The sequence below is a fragment of the Myotis yumanensis genome, unplaced genomic scaffold, assembly GCF_028538775.1.
Source record: "Myotis yumanensis isolate MYYU_CA2020_CCGP unplaced genomic scaffold, mMyoYum1.0.hap1 SCAF_11, whole genome shotgun sequence".
NCBI lineage: Eukaryota > Metazoa > Chordata > Mammalia > Chiroptera > Vespertilionidae > Myotis > Myotis yumanensis.
In genome coordinates, this window is record NW_027223762.1 from 17,461,207 (window position 1) to 17,479,402 (window position 18,196).

The 18,196-nt window shown below is 47.8% G+C and overlaps 1 protein-coding gene across 2 annotated transcripts in view; it reads left to right on the forward strand.

Moving 5' to 3' along the window:
* CRIM1 (cysteine rich transmembrane BMP regulator 1) overlaps positions 1-18,196 on the forward strand; it is a 179,594-nt gene that overhangs the window by 91,796 nt on the left and 69,602 nt on the right. For both annotated transcript variants that reach the window (XM_070429003.1, XM_070429004.1), the window contains exon 5: positions 12,989-13,110. In XM_070429003.1, coding sequence (XP_070285104.1) covers positions 12,989-13,110 — 122 coding nt within the window. The remainder of the gene's footprint in view (positions 1-12,988; positions 13,111-18,196) is intronic.

The following is an 18,196-nucleotide window of genomic DNA, read 5'->3' on the forward strand; positions in this document are numbered from 1 at the left end:
CACATTAGCCCAACCAGGCACATACATCAGAGCCTGATCCGGAGGGTGGCTTGGAATTGACAGATTTTTTTTTTATCATAGCACTGGGAGCACGCCCTAGTTCTTTGAGATGGTATTAAGTTCTTTAGATCACTAGGTAATATGTACTGTAGGCCCATATGCTTTTAATATCGTGTTAGGTGATTAAATTGCTTGTATAATACCTACTTAAATAGCCAGTGGAAATTGGCCCTAGAGATGCATTTTCACAAGGACATTATCAAACCTTATAATTAATTATCATGTTCATCTATTCCCAGGACTTTGTCTCAAAGAAAATGGCACTTAATAATAGTTTTTGTTTCCTGTGTTTAAAGATCAGTCTGTTGGTAGGCAAATTTCTCTCATTCACTTCACTTTTTTGGTGGTTTCCTTTCATTTGGATAATTTATCCAGCTGCTTTTAAGGGGAAACGTAAAATTATACAATATGTAAAATATGCATTAGCATAGCACAGATCTAAACCCTTTCTCTGACTCCTGACATGCTATCATGGTAGCGTTCTCTCAGTTTTTACACACATGCGGGGGGGAAATTTGGAAATGTATTCGAAGCCCTTCTTTCTCAACTAAGAAAAGAACATCTATTCTGTTGCCCTCTGTCACAGTAATTTTTGGCCCAAAAGAGCAAGTCATCTCATAACTAAAAAAGCCAGAGTCTATATTAAACTCCGATGTTTTTAAAACAAAATAGTTGTAGGAATTCCATGTTGTTATTGGACGTGTCCCCAGATGGAGGAAGCTATGCTTTCCTAGAAGTAGAGCCCTTGCCCACTGGAGATGAACTGTCTCCCGGGCAGAGATGTTAATCTGTCAGTAATTTGCTTCATATGTGGAAGCCCTGCGCTTCCTTCCCACACGCCTTAGACCTGTGTTTCACCGTGAGGTTGACCAGTGTATAGTGTATAGTTTTATTTATACGGGTTTCAGTCCTGAAACAAAGCTCAGGGCTCTCCTCTGGCTTCATTGGCTTACAGTTTGGTCTGAATGGGCCTGACCGTCACCAGAGTCTAAATACATGCCCTCTGACTGTCACTGAAAGACTCAACTGTGAATTCCATTACACTTGCGGGAAACTTGAAAAGCAGACTCCACTGCATGGATCGTGCGAACCCTGCCCAGCCCCATTGATGTTATCATCCTCATGGCACAGGCCACCAGAACCACGGTGCCACACAGCTCTGCAAAAGTGTATTGGGAAGTTGTTTACATCACAAATAAGCAAACCTAAAATGTTAAAATCCTTCTTCTTCTGGAAATGCCAACTGCACCCCCAAATTCCATAGCATGTGTTCCAGTCTTCATTTGCACCTTTACGTTGGGTGGGAGTGACCGGGATCCTCCTTGCTGTGTAGACACAGTTTGCAGAGGGCTTGGGGTTCTGTTCGCCCAGTAGATATGTAACCGCTTAACCGGGACCCTGGAGGGCGAGGCAGCTAGTTTCTCTTGGACTTCATGCTCTGTCAGTCCACTGAATCATACAGACGGCCGCCTTTTAAATGCTCTCTCTCTGACTTTGCCCTTGTTTGGAAAGGAAGGAAGTTGTATCTCATGGCTCTTGTGATGACGTGATCAAGTGCTTTGATTTCCATAGCGAGACCAGGGTTTCTTGAAGAATCTTCTGACATTTCCTAAGACATTAGATTGTGTAGTTTTTGATGGTAAGGATGCACCTTATATAGTGCCTAACATAGGTAAATAATAGATGCTTTTAAATACATTTATAGACAGTTCATCTGTGGCAAGTCCTACCATCACTGGTTTTGGTGTGTTCAGGGAACAAATTGTTGAGTGTTTATCTTGTGCCAGGCATTGTACTACCTGTTGGGACTAAGATGTTGTCACCAGTGTGAAGGAGCTTGCAGTCTAAAGGGAAGGCGAGCATGTATAAATCACTAGAATTTAAACTGCTACATGCTTAAGAAGTAGAAGTGTACAAAAGGAAAAGTAAGCTCACAGAGCAGAGAGAGATTAATTCCCATTCGGAAAACTGTCAGTTTTGACTTTTGAACTGAATCTTTAAGCATGAGTCAGAGTTCGGCAGATGGAGAAAGAGGAAAGGGCATTCTAGGCTATTGGCGTCATTGCTTTTCAAACTTTTAATATGTTTTGCGACTTAAAACATTCTAATCCCACCTATCTTTATGATTCAAGAAGAATAAAATTCATGACAATTGTTTTCTCCTCAGATGACCTCCTCTTTGCAAGACTGCATCCCTTGTTTAAGATGTTTTCCATTAAAGATGCTTCTCAGTGTGATATGCAGGCTCCCTTAGTAGCCATCCCTGGCCAACCTCTCTAGCCGTGTTCCCTGCAAGCCCCTCTACAAGGTCCCCCAGTCCCCTTCCCACCATAATATGCTCCTGGTGGGCTGAACTGTTTGCTCCAGTCTAGACACACCGCAGTCTTTCTTGTTTCTGTACATTTGACTAGGTTTTCCCCTCTTCCCGGAATGTCCTCCTCTCCACCCCCACGCCTCCCCACTTGATGGACACTTCGCAGTCTGTGCCCCTCACACTGCTAGGCATGGGTCCACACAGCATCAGCTGTTTACCTTTGGGCCTCTGGTCAGAAAAAGCATCTTGGAGAAGTGATCCTTTGGGGTGAGTGGAGGTTTGCCATTGACATGAGGAACTTCAGTGTTGAGGACATAGGACAGCTACTGCTGGGCGAGTGCTTCTCCCCAGCAGCCCTCAGCAGCACAGAGGAGGAGGTCATTGGTTTGAATCGCAATTTGCAATTGGCAGCCTTGGGATTGAATTTGACCCCCACCCACACACACACGTTTTCCTTTTGCCTATTTTTTGGGATGACGGCGGGGAAGCATCTTTAGATTACTCATCAACACTGAAAAACTGGAGGCTTCATGTGAAAATCGGGCTTCTCTGGAGCGTTTGGAAGGTATAGCTATAACCCTGCCCATCTAGTTTCTGTGCGGAAGGAGTAGTGATGCCCCCTCGGAGCAGGGACCCTCTTGAGTTGTCTGGAGTAGCTCTGCGCTCCAGGACTCCTGCCCAGCTCCTGCAGACTTCAGGTTTGCCGTCTCCGGGCTTAACTAACTTAGTGTTGGGGTTCAAGGGACCAGATGCAAACGCAGGTTAAAGGGGCAGGACGTTTAAAGGCATCATGAGGACGGTGGTTCAGGTAAGCCCCAGGGGTTTGGGGCTGTCTCATTAAGGAGGTACACTCCGGGCGAGCCCCAGACTGAGGAGAAAGGGAAGGATCTGGGGAGGAGAGGTGCCGGTGCCGTGAGGGTGATGAGTCAGTGCGGGGGAGCACACGGATGAGAGAACTGGGTGAGCCATGTGATCAGCGAGCAGGATGTTTCACTTGAGAGAGTTCAGAGTGTTGTGGCCATCGGAGTGAGCGGCTGAAGGGGAGCGGGAGCCAGAGTCACTGGATTCCAAAAATCGGGTGAGGTCAGGGCGATGAAAATGCCTTTCCCACATAGACATGAAGCCGTCCAGCTTATAATTACATGAAATAGCTAGCAGGCGTTGAGTGCTTCTGTGTCCGAGGTGCTTTGCACGTATCTGTTTATTTCATCTACATAGCAGTCCTATGACATATTTTAATGATCTTGGCTTTTACATATGGTACAGTTGAGGCTTAGGGAGAGGATGTAACTTGCCCGAGGCCATATGGCTCCTAAGTGGCCAGAGCTCGAGTCTAAGGCTGATGTGAGAGTGCTATCTCTGGACTCTTCCCCCCCCCCCCCCCCCCCATAGGCAATGGGTAGGAGACAACACCTCCGAGGGAGGGCTTGGCTAAGAGAAGAGCAACCACGTGGGGCTGCTAGCCAGAGGCCAGCCTGGAGAATGTCCACCTCCTGTCAGCCCAGGTGAAACAAGTAAGGGGGACGGGGGCAGTTTGTGGTCTCCCTGGAGGAGCTGCAAGGAAACAGCATTTTCAGGCGAGAACCAGGTGATGAGTAGGAGAGGGTTGAGTGGTGCCCTGTGTGGTGGTGTTCAGGTGTTAAGAGGTGGTCCCCACAGGAAAGGTGGGGAAGGTGGGGAAGGCAGAGAAGGCGGCGTGGAAGGGCGAGTCCCAAGAGCAGAGCAGGACTCTGGGGATGCACCTTCCCTCGAGGACCGGAGGCCAGAGCGTCCTCACTGTGCACTGATGACCGGAATCAGAGGCCTGGGGCTTGACAGCCCCACGCACCCAAGTGGCCCCGGGCTTAAAGGCAGCTGTTTCAGCCCTGCTCGGCCCAGCAGGCTCTGGAGGAGCGTTAGCAGCCCAGGCAGCAACGCTTTGCTCAGGTTTTCAAATAGATGCGTTGTCCTGACGTCATGGTGGTGGTCTTCACCGGCCCCGGGAAGGGGATGGGATAGTGCACATCCCACTGTTCCCCTGTTTGTGATTGTGTGTTCAACGCCTCCCTAAAGGGAAGGCAGGGCCTGTGTGCCCCCGGCCACCATGCAGCTCAGTGCCCTCCTGCATGTCCGCACTCAGCAAATGGGTGCAAGATAATCACCTGCTCACAGCTAGCGAACCCACATCCCAAAGCATGCATTTCTCATTGCTCGTGCAGTCGGCAATCCTGGCTCCGAACAGAGAATGCCTTGTGTTCCTCTATTAAAACTTACTCTCCACTCCAAACCCGCTCCTCCTCCTTCCCGGAGCACACGGTGTCCCTCCTTTTTCTGACTGGTTTTCCTGCGTCTCTCCCCTGCCCCCTCTCCACCCTCCGAGGCCACCTGGCCCACCACAGCCTAAGGAAGGAAAGGCTGAGAGCTCATTGCTGGGACTGGATCGTTAACAGGTTGTTGGCTGAATGGAGTGGGCTTCAGGAAGCCTGCCGGGTCCCAGGTGTCCCGTGTTCCTTTCCACGGGGCCCTGGGTGTCCTCTCAGCCGTGTTTCTGTGCCTCTGGTTTTCCTGCCTCCAGGATTGAGTCCTTGGGAACATCCCCAGCTCTCTTCTCCAGCCGGTCACATCCAGGTGGCAGGGCAGTGTGTGCAGTGTGTGTCATCGCTTTCTCGTTGCCACATCCACTACCATGGGGCGTGGTTCTAGAAGATAATTTTATAAATCCTACAGGAACCATGTGGGCTTGCAACTTCCATTTTCCTACAGTTTATACCACTTTTGCTTTTAACTTGGCATAAGTTTCCTGCACCACATCCTAGCCTGGAGCGGGAAGCCGTAATCACCGACTCCTTGACACAGCTAGGAAGAGGAGAGCGTTATTATTATTACTACTGCCAGGAAACACAAAGGAACACTTTACCTAAAGGGTGTCCCAAAATTCACGCAAGAAGTAATTTTGATAGAAAACACAGGTTTATAATGAAAATTTTCAAATTTTTTATTGATTCATAAAGTATACAGTATAGGGTTATGTATGGAATAGCATATCGGGTAAATGACCTCCACGGGTTTGCTGGCACATACGCACTCTTTTGTTAATGCCTAAGCAGTCGCATTTTCGAAGAAGAATGGTCCGATGATGCCTCCAGCCCAAAATCTGCACCAAACAGTGACACGTTGTGGATGCATTTGTTTCTCAACAATCACTCGTGGATTTTCTGAACCCCAAATGCGACAATTTTGTCGATTAACCAAGCCATCAAGATGAAAATGAGCCTCATCAAAATTCAGCCACATTTGCCGAAACCGGTTTGGCTCAGTGGATAGGGCGTCGGCCTGCGGACTGAAGGGTCCCAGGTTCGATTCCGGTCAAGGGCATGTACGTGGGTTGCGGGCACATCCCCAGTAGGAGGTGTGCGGGAGGCAGCTGATCGATGTTTCTCTCTCATCGATGTTTCTAACTCTCTATCTCTCTCCCTTCCTCTCTGTAAAAAATCAATAAAATATATTTAAAAAAAAAAAAAAAAAAAAAAAAAAAAAAAATTCAGCCACATTTATGCAAAACGGCCATGGAAAATTTCAACAAAAGAGTGCGTATGTGCCAGCAAAGCCGTGGAGGCCATTTACCCGATATGCTATTCCATACACAACCCTATATTGTATACTTTATGAATCAATAAAAAATTGAAAATTTTTCATTATAAACCTGTGTTTTCTATCAAAATTACTTCTTGCGTGAATCTTGGGACACCCTTTAATAGCCTCAATTTATACCTCCCCTGTAGTGGAGCACATCCTCCAATTGCAGCCCCCTCCCCTGCTTCCCGGGAAAAAAAAATAACAACACCCCAAAATGCAGAGTGGTTTTGCTGTTGACTGAAAGGAAAGTGGAGAACGCACCATTTCTGCCTGAGTGGGCGAAATGAGAGATCATCTAGGAATTAGCTTGAGCAAAGGGGGAGGAGGTTTGTGACTTAGTAGTAAATCTCTCCTGGGGAGACATGAGAAAAAGTAGAACCCTAAGAAACCTCCGTGGGGAGGAATACAGTTTTCCATATGGTAGTTGGACCCTCGGGCGGGAAACCCATTCTTTTTGGATGTTTTCTTTGCAGCCTCTTTTTTTAAAACGTATACATTCCTGAAAGAGTTAATAAATGTAATTAGTAGAGAGAGAGTACATCAGATTTAAGTAAAGTTGGAGCTACTTTTTACAGAATAGGAATGTTCTATGTGTCAGTGTACTTTCCGTTCCTGATAGTTATTTCATTAATACACCGTGTGGAATCCTAGTAGTACAAGTACTTTGCCATTTTAATTCTGTGTTTATCCTTGTTTCCTGACGAGGAGGAGCCCTAACCTCCCACATATGAAGAGTGGTTTTGATTTATGGGCACTGGTTCTCCCTTCTGAAGGGCTCAGGCACTCAGTGCAGACATGGGATGAAGCCAGTGTTGGGAGGCATCGTTTACAGAGGACTCACAGGGTCATTTTTTTTCTCCAGATATGGGCAGGGATATGGATGTGCTTGGGGAACGTGAGGAGTCTGATGGTTTGCTGCTTCCAGATTTCCTCCTCTACCCAAGGGGTTAACTGTAGGGGATGTTAGAATGACATTTTACTATCAGCTCTGCCTGGCGCCCCCCACGAGGGCACATTCCAGGGCGCCCCTGTGCTTTGCTGAATGGCATGGGAGTAGCAAAGAGGACTCCTCTGCCCCACGGCCCCTTCTGGCAGTTCCCTGTAGTTTAGTATCCTCCACGGTTTCTCTCGTCCTTCTGGCAAAACAAACTATTGATTCTTCTACTTAGTAATGAAGCCCTAACTTGGTTAGGTAAGACAGCCTAGCGATACCAGACAGTATGTGGGGCATATTGCTGCTTCTCCTGCATAGCTCGGTCTTCTTTCATAGGAAAGGAGAAAGAACAGTGGGTGTCTAAGTGTGTAAGTATACTTTCCCGCACGCCCCCTCCCTCAAAAAAAGAAAAGAAAAGACCAAGAGAGCTTCCAAGAGAAGGCCCGTCCTGAACTGGGTGTGAAGGCTGAGGTTCTTGCTGCCAGGAAGAGACCAGCATGGGGCATGAGGCTGTGGTCTGCTCCAGGGATGGGGTGCAGGCAGTAAGTAGGCATGGATGGGCCAGAATCGGACCGTGGCAGTGATGGGAATGGGGTTGGCAATAAGAGAACTGTGGGATTTTATAGTTAGAAGAAAGCTCATTGTGGTCCAACCATCTCTTTTATGGCTGAGAACACGGAGCATCCCAGAGTTTAAGTGGCTTGCTAGTAGTCACCCCTGTTCTGGGGGGCGGGGGGGGGGGGTGATTGTGTTGGATAGTAAATTAAGTTGTTCTTTTCTTTACTGCGCCTAACTCACAGGAAGGAGTCTTTATTGTAAATGATCGAGAGCAAATGCTCCAAATCCTCATTCTCATTAAGATGTTCAAACTAGTTGACCTTGGCTTTTCCCAGTGGAAAGTGCAAATTCAGCTGTGGTGATCGAGAGCCTGCACCGGCAGGAGTCAGTTCTCAAAGAGTTGGTCCTAGGTTCCAGTGGGATCCCCTGGAGAGCTTGTTACACAGGCAGATTCTGGAGCCCCGGCCCCCACTTGGAGAAGAACAGTCTTTGTGTTTAGCACCCTGCTGTCCGCGTTCCAGACCAATTCCATAGTCTTTCCCTCTGCACACTGATGTTGTACTTATCAGCTTGCCATCTAAAATTGATAAAAATAAAAACTATATAACCAATGCATGGTCTAATCTCTGACTTACTAGCCATGAAAAAATATTCATTCCAGATTATTGTTTGGATGCCTGGCTCATTCGACGTTTTCCTTTACGTGACAAAGACTTGTCCCCGGTGCTAAGGGAATTCACAGAAAAAGTAGGACTTTGATTTTGTGGGATGAGCAGGTACACTCCAAGAGTTCAGTACCCCTGGGTACTTTAGAAGGTCAGAGGAGGGAAAGTTAAGCCTGGCTCCTTGATCAGAGATGGCCTTGTAGAGTAGGGGGTCTTAAGTTGTGTGGAATTCACCAGGGGCGAAGAAGAGGCGGGGGTTTTAGGCGTGTGGACATCTGAGCTGTGGCGCAGGGTGATACGGGGCAGGGGAGGGTAGATGGAGTGAATGGCATGTTGCCATTGTTGTTCAGCTGCGGGGCATAAGGAGGAACCAGTGGAACCCGAAGCTGAAAGATAAGGAGAGGCTGGACTAGAAGCCCCTTGTAAGCTGTGCCAGGACCCTGGCCTCTGGCCTGCCTGGGACTCTGTGCAGACCGGGGAGCAACCAACATGAAGCGTAAGTGTGCACTGCCTCTCAGGGCCTCCTAAGGAAGGGAGTGCCCTCTAGGGGCCGAGATGATGTCTGAATGCTGCTCATCATTGTTCTTGGGCACTCGGATGCCCAGTGAGCTGAATCCATGACCTGTTTGAGGGAGAAAAAGACAGCTTAACCAATCTACCTGGCTGCAGCTGTGATTACATTATGCAAACATTTATTGATATGCTACCTTGATTGGTCATTATCTTAATACTGAGGTTAATGTTAGAGGCTTGATTTTTCTGGCAGATTGCAGATACAGGTTCCTTCTTGTTTAAAAGGCCTCGGCGCATCTATTGTATGAGTCTATTTATAGGAACTGCCCAGAATAGGCCAACCCGTAGAGACAGAACATAGATCAGTAGGTGCCAGGGGCTGGTGAGGCTGAGTGGAGAGTTCAGGGTTTCTTCTTGAGGTGATGGAAATGGTCTGAAATTAGGTAGCGATGATGGTTGCCCAACCCTGTGAACATAATCCACCAAATTACACACTTTTAAAAGGGGTGAATTTTATGCTATGTGAGTTTCATCTCAAAGCTGTTATTTAAATTTTTTTATTTATAATTTGTTTGAGCTCTCAGCACTTCTGCTTCAAGGTATCATGCTGGTGTCCTTTTATTTTTTTTTTACAATATAGAAATCTCACTGCTTTCCTTCTGACTTTCTTTCATTTAGTTAATATTGTCCCCCTTTTACTTATCTCCTGTTCTGTCTCATCATTAAAAAGTATTTCTTTAATGAATCTACATGGTAGATCCAAAGAGAGCTTGTGGGAAGACGAATTATGTGAGTCACCACAAAACAGTGGGAGGAGGGCCTTGAAAAAGTATGGAGTTCTTTGCGGCTGGCCTAGAAAGACAGATGGGATCTAGACAGACAGCTGGAGAGGACGGGGTGGTGGTGGTGGACTGGGTAGGCAGTGCAGCCTGGGCTGGTTTGGAGAATAAAAGTGTGGCTGTAGCATAAGGAAAATGAAGACAAATACCAGGAGAGAGAGATTGGGGAAAACGGTATGTGGGCCTGAGGGTGTTGAATGCAAGGCTGAGAAGTTGACCAAGTGAGGAGTAATTGAAGATTTTAGACTACAAAGTACAGGCGCACTGAGCCGTAGGATGGATATGGCATAGTTTTGGGAAAGGAGAGATTTGGGTGAGTGGGGACCAAGTTAGAGCCTAGACATTGAGGGAGGGAGGGTTTCAAACGTGAAGGATAAGGGGTGACATCAGTTTAATAAGTGTCTCTTCCTCGAGTTAGTCTGCTGTCCCTCCCACTAATCCACGTTTTCTCCATCCTCTTGCTTGCTCTTTATTCAGGCACTGGGATAAAAGGTAGGAGGAAGATTGGGTGGAGGAGGGGAGGGTGATGCAAAAAAAAAGAATAAAACTCAAGAAAAAAGGTGGTGAGGACAAGGTATAGTTTGCATGCTTCAGTTATGTAATTCAGCGTTTCATTTTCATGACTTGATGGGAAAAAATCTAGTCTCTTTTCATGGAAAACACAGGACAGGAGGTCTTCTTCACTTTCAGGTCACTGGGTGGTCTGTGCCTCCCTAGCCTCATCAGGAAAAGGGAAGCTGCCTACCTCCTGTGCCGGTAAACCAGAGACTCTGGGATAATCTTATTAAAGCCTTTTAAAGAATACATTGGACTCCCGTAATTTGTAGACATAATAAATTTCCTTGGCAGATAAGGGTCCTGGTGACGCCCCCCATTTGTTATCTGACAGAGTGAGCGTAGACATAAGGTAACTCATGGCCGCTGCATTCTGCTGAACTATGTGGAATTGCTATTCAGCTATTTTTCAACCTGCAAAAAACTGGCTGTTCCATAACGTTTCAACCCCAGAGCTAGTTGCTTGATAGTTATCTGCCACGAGCCCAGACTTTCACCTTTTCTCAAGAATTTTTTTTCTATATTAAGGGGCTAATGATCTTCAACATCTGCAAAGTCTCAAGTTCAGGGGAAGCCGTGAGAAGTCAAAAGAAGGCAACAGGTAGGGAGAGTTTGCCTAGGGAGATGCAGAGAAGGGGAAGGTGCCGATGGAGGCCAGCAAGCAGAAGCCAGGACATGGAGTCCTTGGACCTTTCACATGCAGTCACTCTGGTTTAGAAGCGAAACTTCAGCAAAAGGGTTTCCCTTTTCTCAGTGGCTTCGAGGGCAGTTTTGTACAGTGTCAGGTCTTCTGAAACATGCTAGCGACACCCGGACAACCGAGGTGAGTCTCTAGGAAAACAAGAGCTACTTGAATGTTGGGACCTGGATCAAATGTTAAAGGGCAAACGCAGAGCCACTTAGTCATGGTTCTCAGGTTGGTGTGAATTCCGACAGCCTAGCAGAGAGCCAGGCCCATAAGGGCACATACTGTTCAGCAGGAAGGTCACTGAAGGGTTGAAGGACAACAGGTGAAGACACATTTTTTTGGTTGCTTGTATGCTCTTTGGAGTTTAAATTAGAATGATTAGGCGAGAATGAGAATCCCAGCTGTCCTTGCAGGAATCTTTCATTGTAATCACATCCAGATAGTGGGATCTGGGTGGGGCCTCCCAATGATTACAATTTATGTCATCATTTTAATGTAAACAGTTTATTGCTACTGGACTATCGCAGTGCTATGGTTACGTGCTTAATGCTGCAGGGGCTGGGCACGTAAAAATGAAAGACGAAAGGATAACCCTACTAGGGACTAAAAGCCCAGTTCGTATCGACTCGGTCCTGTAGGTGATTGTCCTGTAGGAAGACAGATTATACTTCGAGAGCTCCCAGCTCCACTCACAGAAAACAGGCAGACGTTTATTGTAAACCATAAGCAGAAATACCATTGAGCAAAACCTTAATTGTCTAACACCCGCTTCTCCCAGAAATCCAATGTAACCCACGGAAGAAGCCTGAGAGGCCGGCCTTGGTCTTCCACATCTTCCCAGTGGCTTTCATGGTCTTTGGTGCGGATTTTAACTTCCATTTGTTTCCTTTTAGTTCTGCAGTTCACTAGAAAGGCAGTTAAACCTCTGGACCTGATACTGAGGTTCTCGCGGACTCCAGGAATATTTTAATTTACTAGAGACCCGAAGAACGATAGATGAGCAAAGTAGTTACTTACCTAAGAAGGGGGTCAACCAGAGTTCATGAATGCGCTCATAGTCCCTCCCAGCGTTACCTTCTCCTCTCGCGCCCCCACCCATACGTAAACACCCACACACTTCCTGGAAGGTGTCTTCTCTGAGGAGATCTTCCTTGCACTTCCCCCCACCCATACGTAAACACCCACACACTTCCTGGAAGGTGTCTTCTCTGAGGAGATCTTCCTTGCACTTCCGTCTACCTGGGAACCCCCTTTGTCATTCTCTCCACCCTCTGACGACACTTCCGCCCCCTGAGATCCCAGGGCCGGGCTCTCTGCCCCTCCCCTGTATCACATTCACATCCTGACACCCTGCTGCTGTGCACTTCTCCTTCCTGCTTCCTGTTTCATTCTCTCAGACCAGCAGGCGGTGGACCACAGTGCTTTCTCCTCTCATTTTTACCTGCTGCTGTTTTCCTGTGTGTAGGCCAGTCTCACAGCAAGCGTTGAAGTTGTGGGTGCGAGCCCGCAGAGCTAGCTTCAGGCCCTCCAGCGCCTCATTCGTGCAAGTAGTGAGAAAGGCACACACAGCACAGAAGACTCCAGATTAAGACTGTCCTCTTCCAAATAGCGTTGCAAAGCCCACTTGCAGAAGCTCAGGCCCTTCATATACAAAGAGCCTCTGAGCCTCCAGTGAGGGTCTGCTTCCTCTGTTAGACACAATTACAAATTAACTAGTGCGGTGAGGGTGCTACTAGACACACAGAAGAAAAAAAAAAGAAAAAAGATGGAAAGCCAATAACTTAATAGTTGAAAGGAGAGCCAGAAAAATCTCTGGGAAATACCTACAGGTCAGCAACAGAGCAGCAGCATGGCACTGGGGAGCCCAGCTCTACGGTGACCGAGGGCCTCGGTGATTTATGGAGTAACACAATGCATGTCCATAACAATGGCCCTGAGTCCTCAGCAAGATGATATGCTCAATGCTGGTCTAGTTAAAGAAGAAATGAAGTCATGCATTTATTTAGGAATATTTCTGTCAAAATGGTAAACATTTAAAATCTGGGTGTATGTTATGTAGATGAGTCTTAGTTCTCTGGAATGCAAATTATGTTGGAGCCCCTCCTGCCTCCCCCCTCCCCGGTGACACCGGATACACAGGAGCAGGGTCATCCCGTGGAGTTCCCTGGCCGCAGCCACTTTGTGGTCTCCCAACTTCTGTGTTGTTGTTTATTCATGGGGTTTTCCTTCCCTTTTCTTTGGTTTCAGATGCGAGTGTCTCTCTGGCTTATGTGGTTTCCCCGTGTGTGAGGTGGGATCCGTTCCCCGCATAGTCTCCCGTGGCGATGGGACTCCTGGAAAGTGCTGTGATGTCTTTGAATGTGTTAATGGTACGTGGGGTCTCTTGTTCTCGGAGCGTGGACATTGGTGCTGGAGGAGGAGGGAGGGTTCCATCCAGCCGGTTCTGCCTTTTACATATATGGCAGGGGATATACACAGGGACTCGATGACAGACACTCCCTCCCAAAGGAGGCTTGGTTATGGTCCCAGCGAGCGGTAAGGGACGTTAGGGAACCATCATCCCACCCATCAGAAAGAGAATTTTGGAAATGTAATAGCACATTGCATGGAGCTGTCATATTCTGCAGTTTCAGGAGCATGGCAATTTTAGGATTTTTTTGAAAAAAAAAAAAGAAGATCATAGAACCTGTGATCATATTGCTCCTGTCATCCTCCCCTCATTACATGGCCGCCAGGAGGCAAAGGATGGAACTGACACACCAGGGGAGCTGCCGCAGGTTGAAACAGAAAAGACATTGTTCCCCCAGGCTCACATTTTTCTGCTCAGAGAGGACATCTCTGACCGGGGCTTGGCCACTGGCATTGGCCTGCATTTAGTTCGCGTCCTGTGGCCCAGAAATAGGATTCTCCGGTCACAGGATTCCTTCAAATAGAATCCACCTCTCCCTTTCACCTTGCGTGAGAGGGTTCGGTGTTTGGGGACAGGGCGTTCATTGAATTTAGATGCTAGAAAAAAGGGGAACCTAACCCAGGCCCCTCCATCAGGATTTTCAGAAGAAACACAGAGTGAAACTCAACTGACACATCAATAATTGTAGCGCATTGCTTCATCAGTACCTAGACTCAACAAGGAAAATGAAGATGGACTGGCACATGCAACAAAATTGCACATACTGAAACATACCAACGCCTGCCCATAAGAAATCAGCTCAGAAGATTGTCCACCCTCCTCCCGAGCCTCCCCTCCCCCACAAGAAAGGTTTTAGGACAGTTGAGTCCTGTTCCCTTGTGCCCTGTAGTGTTTTAGTCCAGTGGTCACATGTTGTTTTGTTTTGCTTTGAAGAAATACTTGCAAGATGGCTTTGTGGTTAAGAGAGAACAAATGACCTCCGTTTCCACATCTGTAAAATGGCATGAATGACCATAAATGGAGGTTTTACATGTGAAGCACTTGGGATTGACCCTCAAGAGCAAGCAGTCTTACTATTTTGTATTCCCACCTCCTATTCACATCCACAGACACTGTCCTGGACATTCCAGGGAGTAGAGAAGGTGAGGTGAGCTTCCTGACTTAAAGACCTCCATCCCTCTCTTCTCGATGCTTCTCCATAGCCATACAGTCATGCAGCCAGGAGTAGTGTCTGCTAAACACCAGCAAATGGCCCGGCAGACTCGTTTGCTCTGGTACCACTGCGGTTTGATTGATTGTAGGTGCTTTTCTGTGAATATTTAAGTCATACCATTTGAGATGGAAATAGTGGCTCCTGACCTTGGGCTCCCAGCATCTCAGATGTGCTCACCACCCTGCAAGTGTGGGTCCGTCTCACTCTGGAACCCGAGCTGCCAGAGGCCGGCAGTCTGTCCTTGCAGTCCTCGCATCTGGGCTGTTAGCACACCGTCTGCCTCACACAGGACACCCAGGTGTAGTTGGGTGGGTGCATGAGTGATCTGACTCAGACCATCTTAGTTCCCTCTACAGGGGGGCTGTTGTAATGCCAGCCCACGGAGGGGTTCGTTTGGGGGGGTCCTCCATCTTCTGCCCTACACTTGGAGCTTAAGTCATTTGTCCACTAGAAGTACCAGCTCTGGTACACAGTTTGCTGTTGTGGCCCCTGGACGGCCTTGCTTCTTTCCTTGCTTCTTGAGTGTAGGAACCCAAGCCTCATGCCTTTCTTCTCTGGATGTGCACCTTACGTCTCGCTCCGATATGATATGACTCGGACAGCTAGTGACCACACCCCCACCTCAGTGGCCTGGGCTCATCTCCAGGGCCTGCCCTGTGCGGAGCCTCACTTTTTATAGGGCCCTGAGTTCAGGAACAGGCCGTGCCATCTGCCAGGAGACACAGTCGCAGTGTTTCCAGGGCACCTCTTTCTTGCCATCATAAGCTTGTTGGGTGATCTTCGTCTCATCTCTTGTCCTGCTATCAGTGTCGCTGTTGCTCTATTAATCATTCATTTGTAGATGAGAGTAGAAACTATAATACTGTGAAGATTCATCGTCCTGCTAAATATTGTTTAAGGACATTCTGTCTCAAAATCTGTCTTTGACCTCTTTAGAGATATATAAGCACATTACGCACACCTGCCTTGCACACACACAACATACACACGTAAACACACATACTCGTATGTGTGTGGATGTTTATTTATTTGCCACCTAGTGCCCCTGGAAACTCTTACTGTTGTTATAAGTTTACCATCAAAGGATACTGCATATCAGAGATTTGTTATCATCACCTAGAAAAGCAGAGGTCTGTGTGTGTGTGTGTGTGTGTGTGTGTGTGTGTGTGTGTGTAAAGCCTTGTTTATACACAAAGGATTTGAGGCAACTTTACAATGAGAATAGGTACAATAATGTGGAAATATGAGTGAAAAAAGAGAATCGGAACCACAGGTTAGTACATAAAGGTTGAAAGTGAAAGACAAAAAGAAAGGGCCCACAAGTAAGCAGGCCATGAGCCTCCACCTGTCCAGCCGCTGGAGTTCAACATCAGGCAGGCTCCCGACCTCCCGGCCGCCACAGTGAAAAGGGCGATGGAGTCAGGCCCACGGGGCAGGGCCACACTCTCCTCACATGGAAACTGGAGAAGGTGCCGTCGGTGTTGTGCTCTGTGGCTCTAACACCAATGCAGAAACCGGTTTCCTGTGGCTGCTCTTCTCAATGAAACACAAAAGCAAACTAGGAAAATGCAGCTCAGGGAAAGCAGTTCTAGGACATCATTTGGACACACAGCTGGAACCTAGATGCCTGTGGCGTGGTCTCTCCATTTGGAAATTTCCCCAACACGGAGGAGTAGATGTGGGACAAGCCCAGCTCTGAGGGCGGCGGGTGACTTACTGTAGCAAACCCACATGCAGAAACGGAGGTTATAGGGCTGTGCTCCATTCCCGAGCTGCCCTCCAGATGACCCACGTGCTTACCTTTTTTTGTGTGTGAAAACACAAGATGACAAAACGGTCACAGAGAATTCAAGAACTCCTCTAAGCTTCGAAAACGTTCGCCTGGACGAATAGATGGACAGAACATCCTCTGTAAACATCACCTCCCTTTGCTGTTTGGTTTGTTTTGGTTTGGTTTTGGCGGAAGGCCGGGAGGGTTGCCAACCAGATAGTGACAGGTTGTGAATGCTATTCTCTGATGAGGGCCAAAGGCAGGACTCGCGGGGTGTTGGTGAACGAGTGCCCTGTTGTTTAGAAACCAAAGGAGCAGATGGTGTGCTTGAGCTGCTTTTGTGTAAACGTAGAAATCATCAAAATCATCACCTACAGGATGGTTTTCATAGCCGGGGTGGAGCAACCCCAGACATCCTTCAAAAACCGGTTCTGGGTCCACTCCAGCCCACACACAAGCTTTCATCACCTGTCACCTGGCCCAGTGACGCCTTCCTCAGAGGGGTATGTGCTCTTGATTCTGTCCCGGGTCACCTGTTGGCCCACCCTGGCCCACCCCTGTCATCCCTGGGGGCATTAGGATTGGAAATCTCAGGGGTCCAATGTGAAATACCATTTGGTGCCTGAGATATGACCAGTAGTCCACTGTGCACGACAACAATCTAAATAAAACAGAACATTTTGGTTTGAGAGTCATAGCTAATCCCTGACTCTTCCGGCCTCAGAAATGACCACGTAAAACGGAGCCATCACAGGAGAACCTTACCCAGTCAGCGTGACCTGCCTGCAAAACTTTGGCCTAGAAAACTCAGACCTGAAGTCTGTTAATAAGAAAATTAGTGCAAACACATCTACTGAGAAACCATCGTCTGTATAGCAATAATGCTCAGTAATGTGTCTGGGGACACACTCGTCTTCAGAGTCATGGAAAGCATATGGCATTTTGAGAGAACATAGTCTACCTCATATGCATGTATTGAGTGCCCAGCCTGTTCCTGGGACCTTATCGAGCTAATGTTGCTTAAGAGTGATACAGTATTTATCAGTCCTTTATAAGTATTGCTCCTTTTTCCCTTATCCCAAAAGAATATCTGCTTGGTGTACTCCAGCACACAAACTCCCTTCTCCCATAGGGGGGGAAAAAGGTTTCTATCCATGAACCCAGTCCTTGTGAGTGTTTGTTTGCTGTTGACCTGCAGGGACATGCTCAGAGGTTCCTCCTCTGTGAACACAGTGGTCCCTCTTTTGGCCTGTGCTGTCCACCCACTTGGCTTCCTGTTTGGCTCACCCCCAGGCGGCTGAGAACAGAGGCAAGGAGAGCAGAGGCGAGGCACTAGCCGTGTTCTGCTGGGAGATTGAAGAGAAGCAGCAGCACTGTACCCCTTTGGATTTATTCACTGCTGATACGAAGTTCTGCATTTTAGCCTCCCCTTCATTAAAATTATATCTCTCTCCCCAGCTGCCAATCAGCATGACTTGGCAGGCAGTCCAGGTTATTGACAGTCAGTACCACCAGGCCGGCTCTCCTTCCGGAGTTCTGGAATATATTAAAGAGGGAAGAGGGGATCTCGGAGCTGGGAAACAACATTTAATTGGGCAGACACAGAACACGGAAAGTCGCTACAAAGACGCTTGGTATGCATCTCTGCACTGAAGAGTACAGATGACATAGCGAATTCCTTCTCTGCAGTGTTTTTTCTTCTCCGCAGCCATTTAAGTTGCCCTCTTGTAGAGGCTGTGATCGTCTCCATGTCTCCACGCTGGCTGAGTTCGCACCCTTCCCCGGCAGGTGAAGGCGGGACTGGCTGCTGCTCCTCAGAGACCTCAGCCAGCCTCTTGGGCATGCACTTTCCTGAAGAGCCTCTATCCATCTCTCAGCATCAAGCAGGAATGTCATTATGCTGTATGATTTGTTATTTTTTTATCCTGAGGAATTGACCGTGTTTTCTTGGCCGTGTTTTTGGAGACTATCCACGCCTCCAAATCCCCACTCCCTTGCTTTCTGGGCGTTCACTAGTGAAACCTGACTGCCCCAGACCGCACATCAGCCCACCCTCCTGCT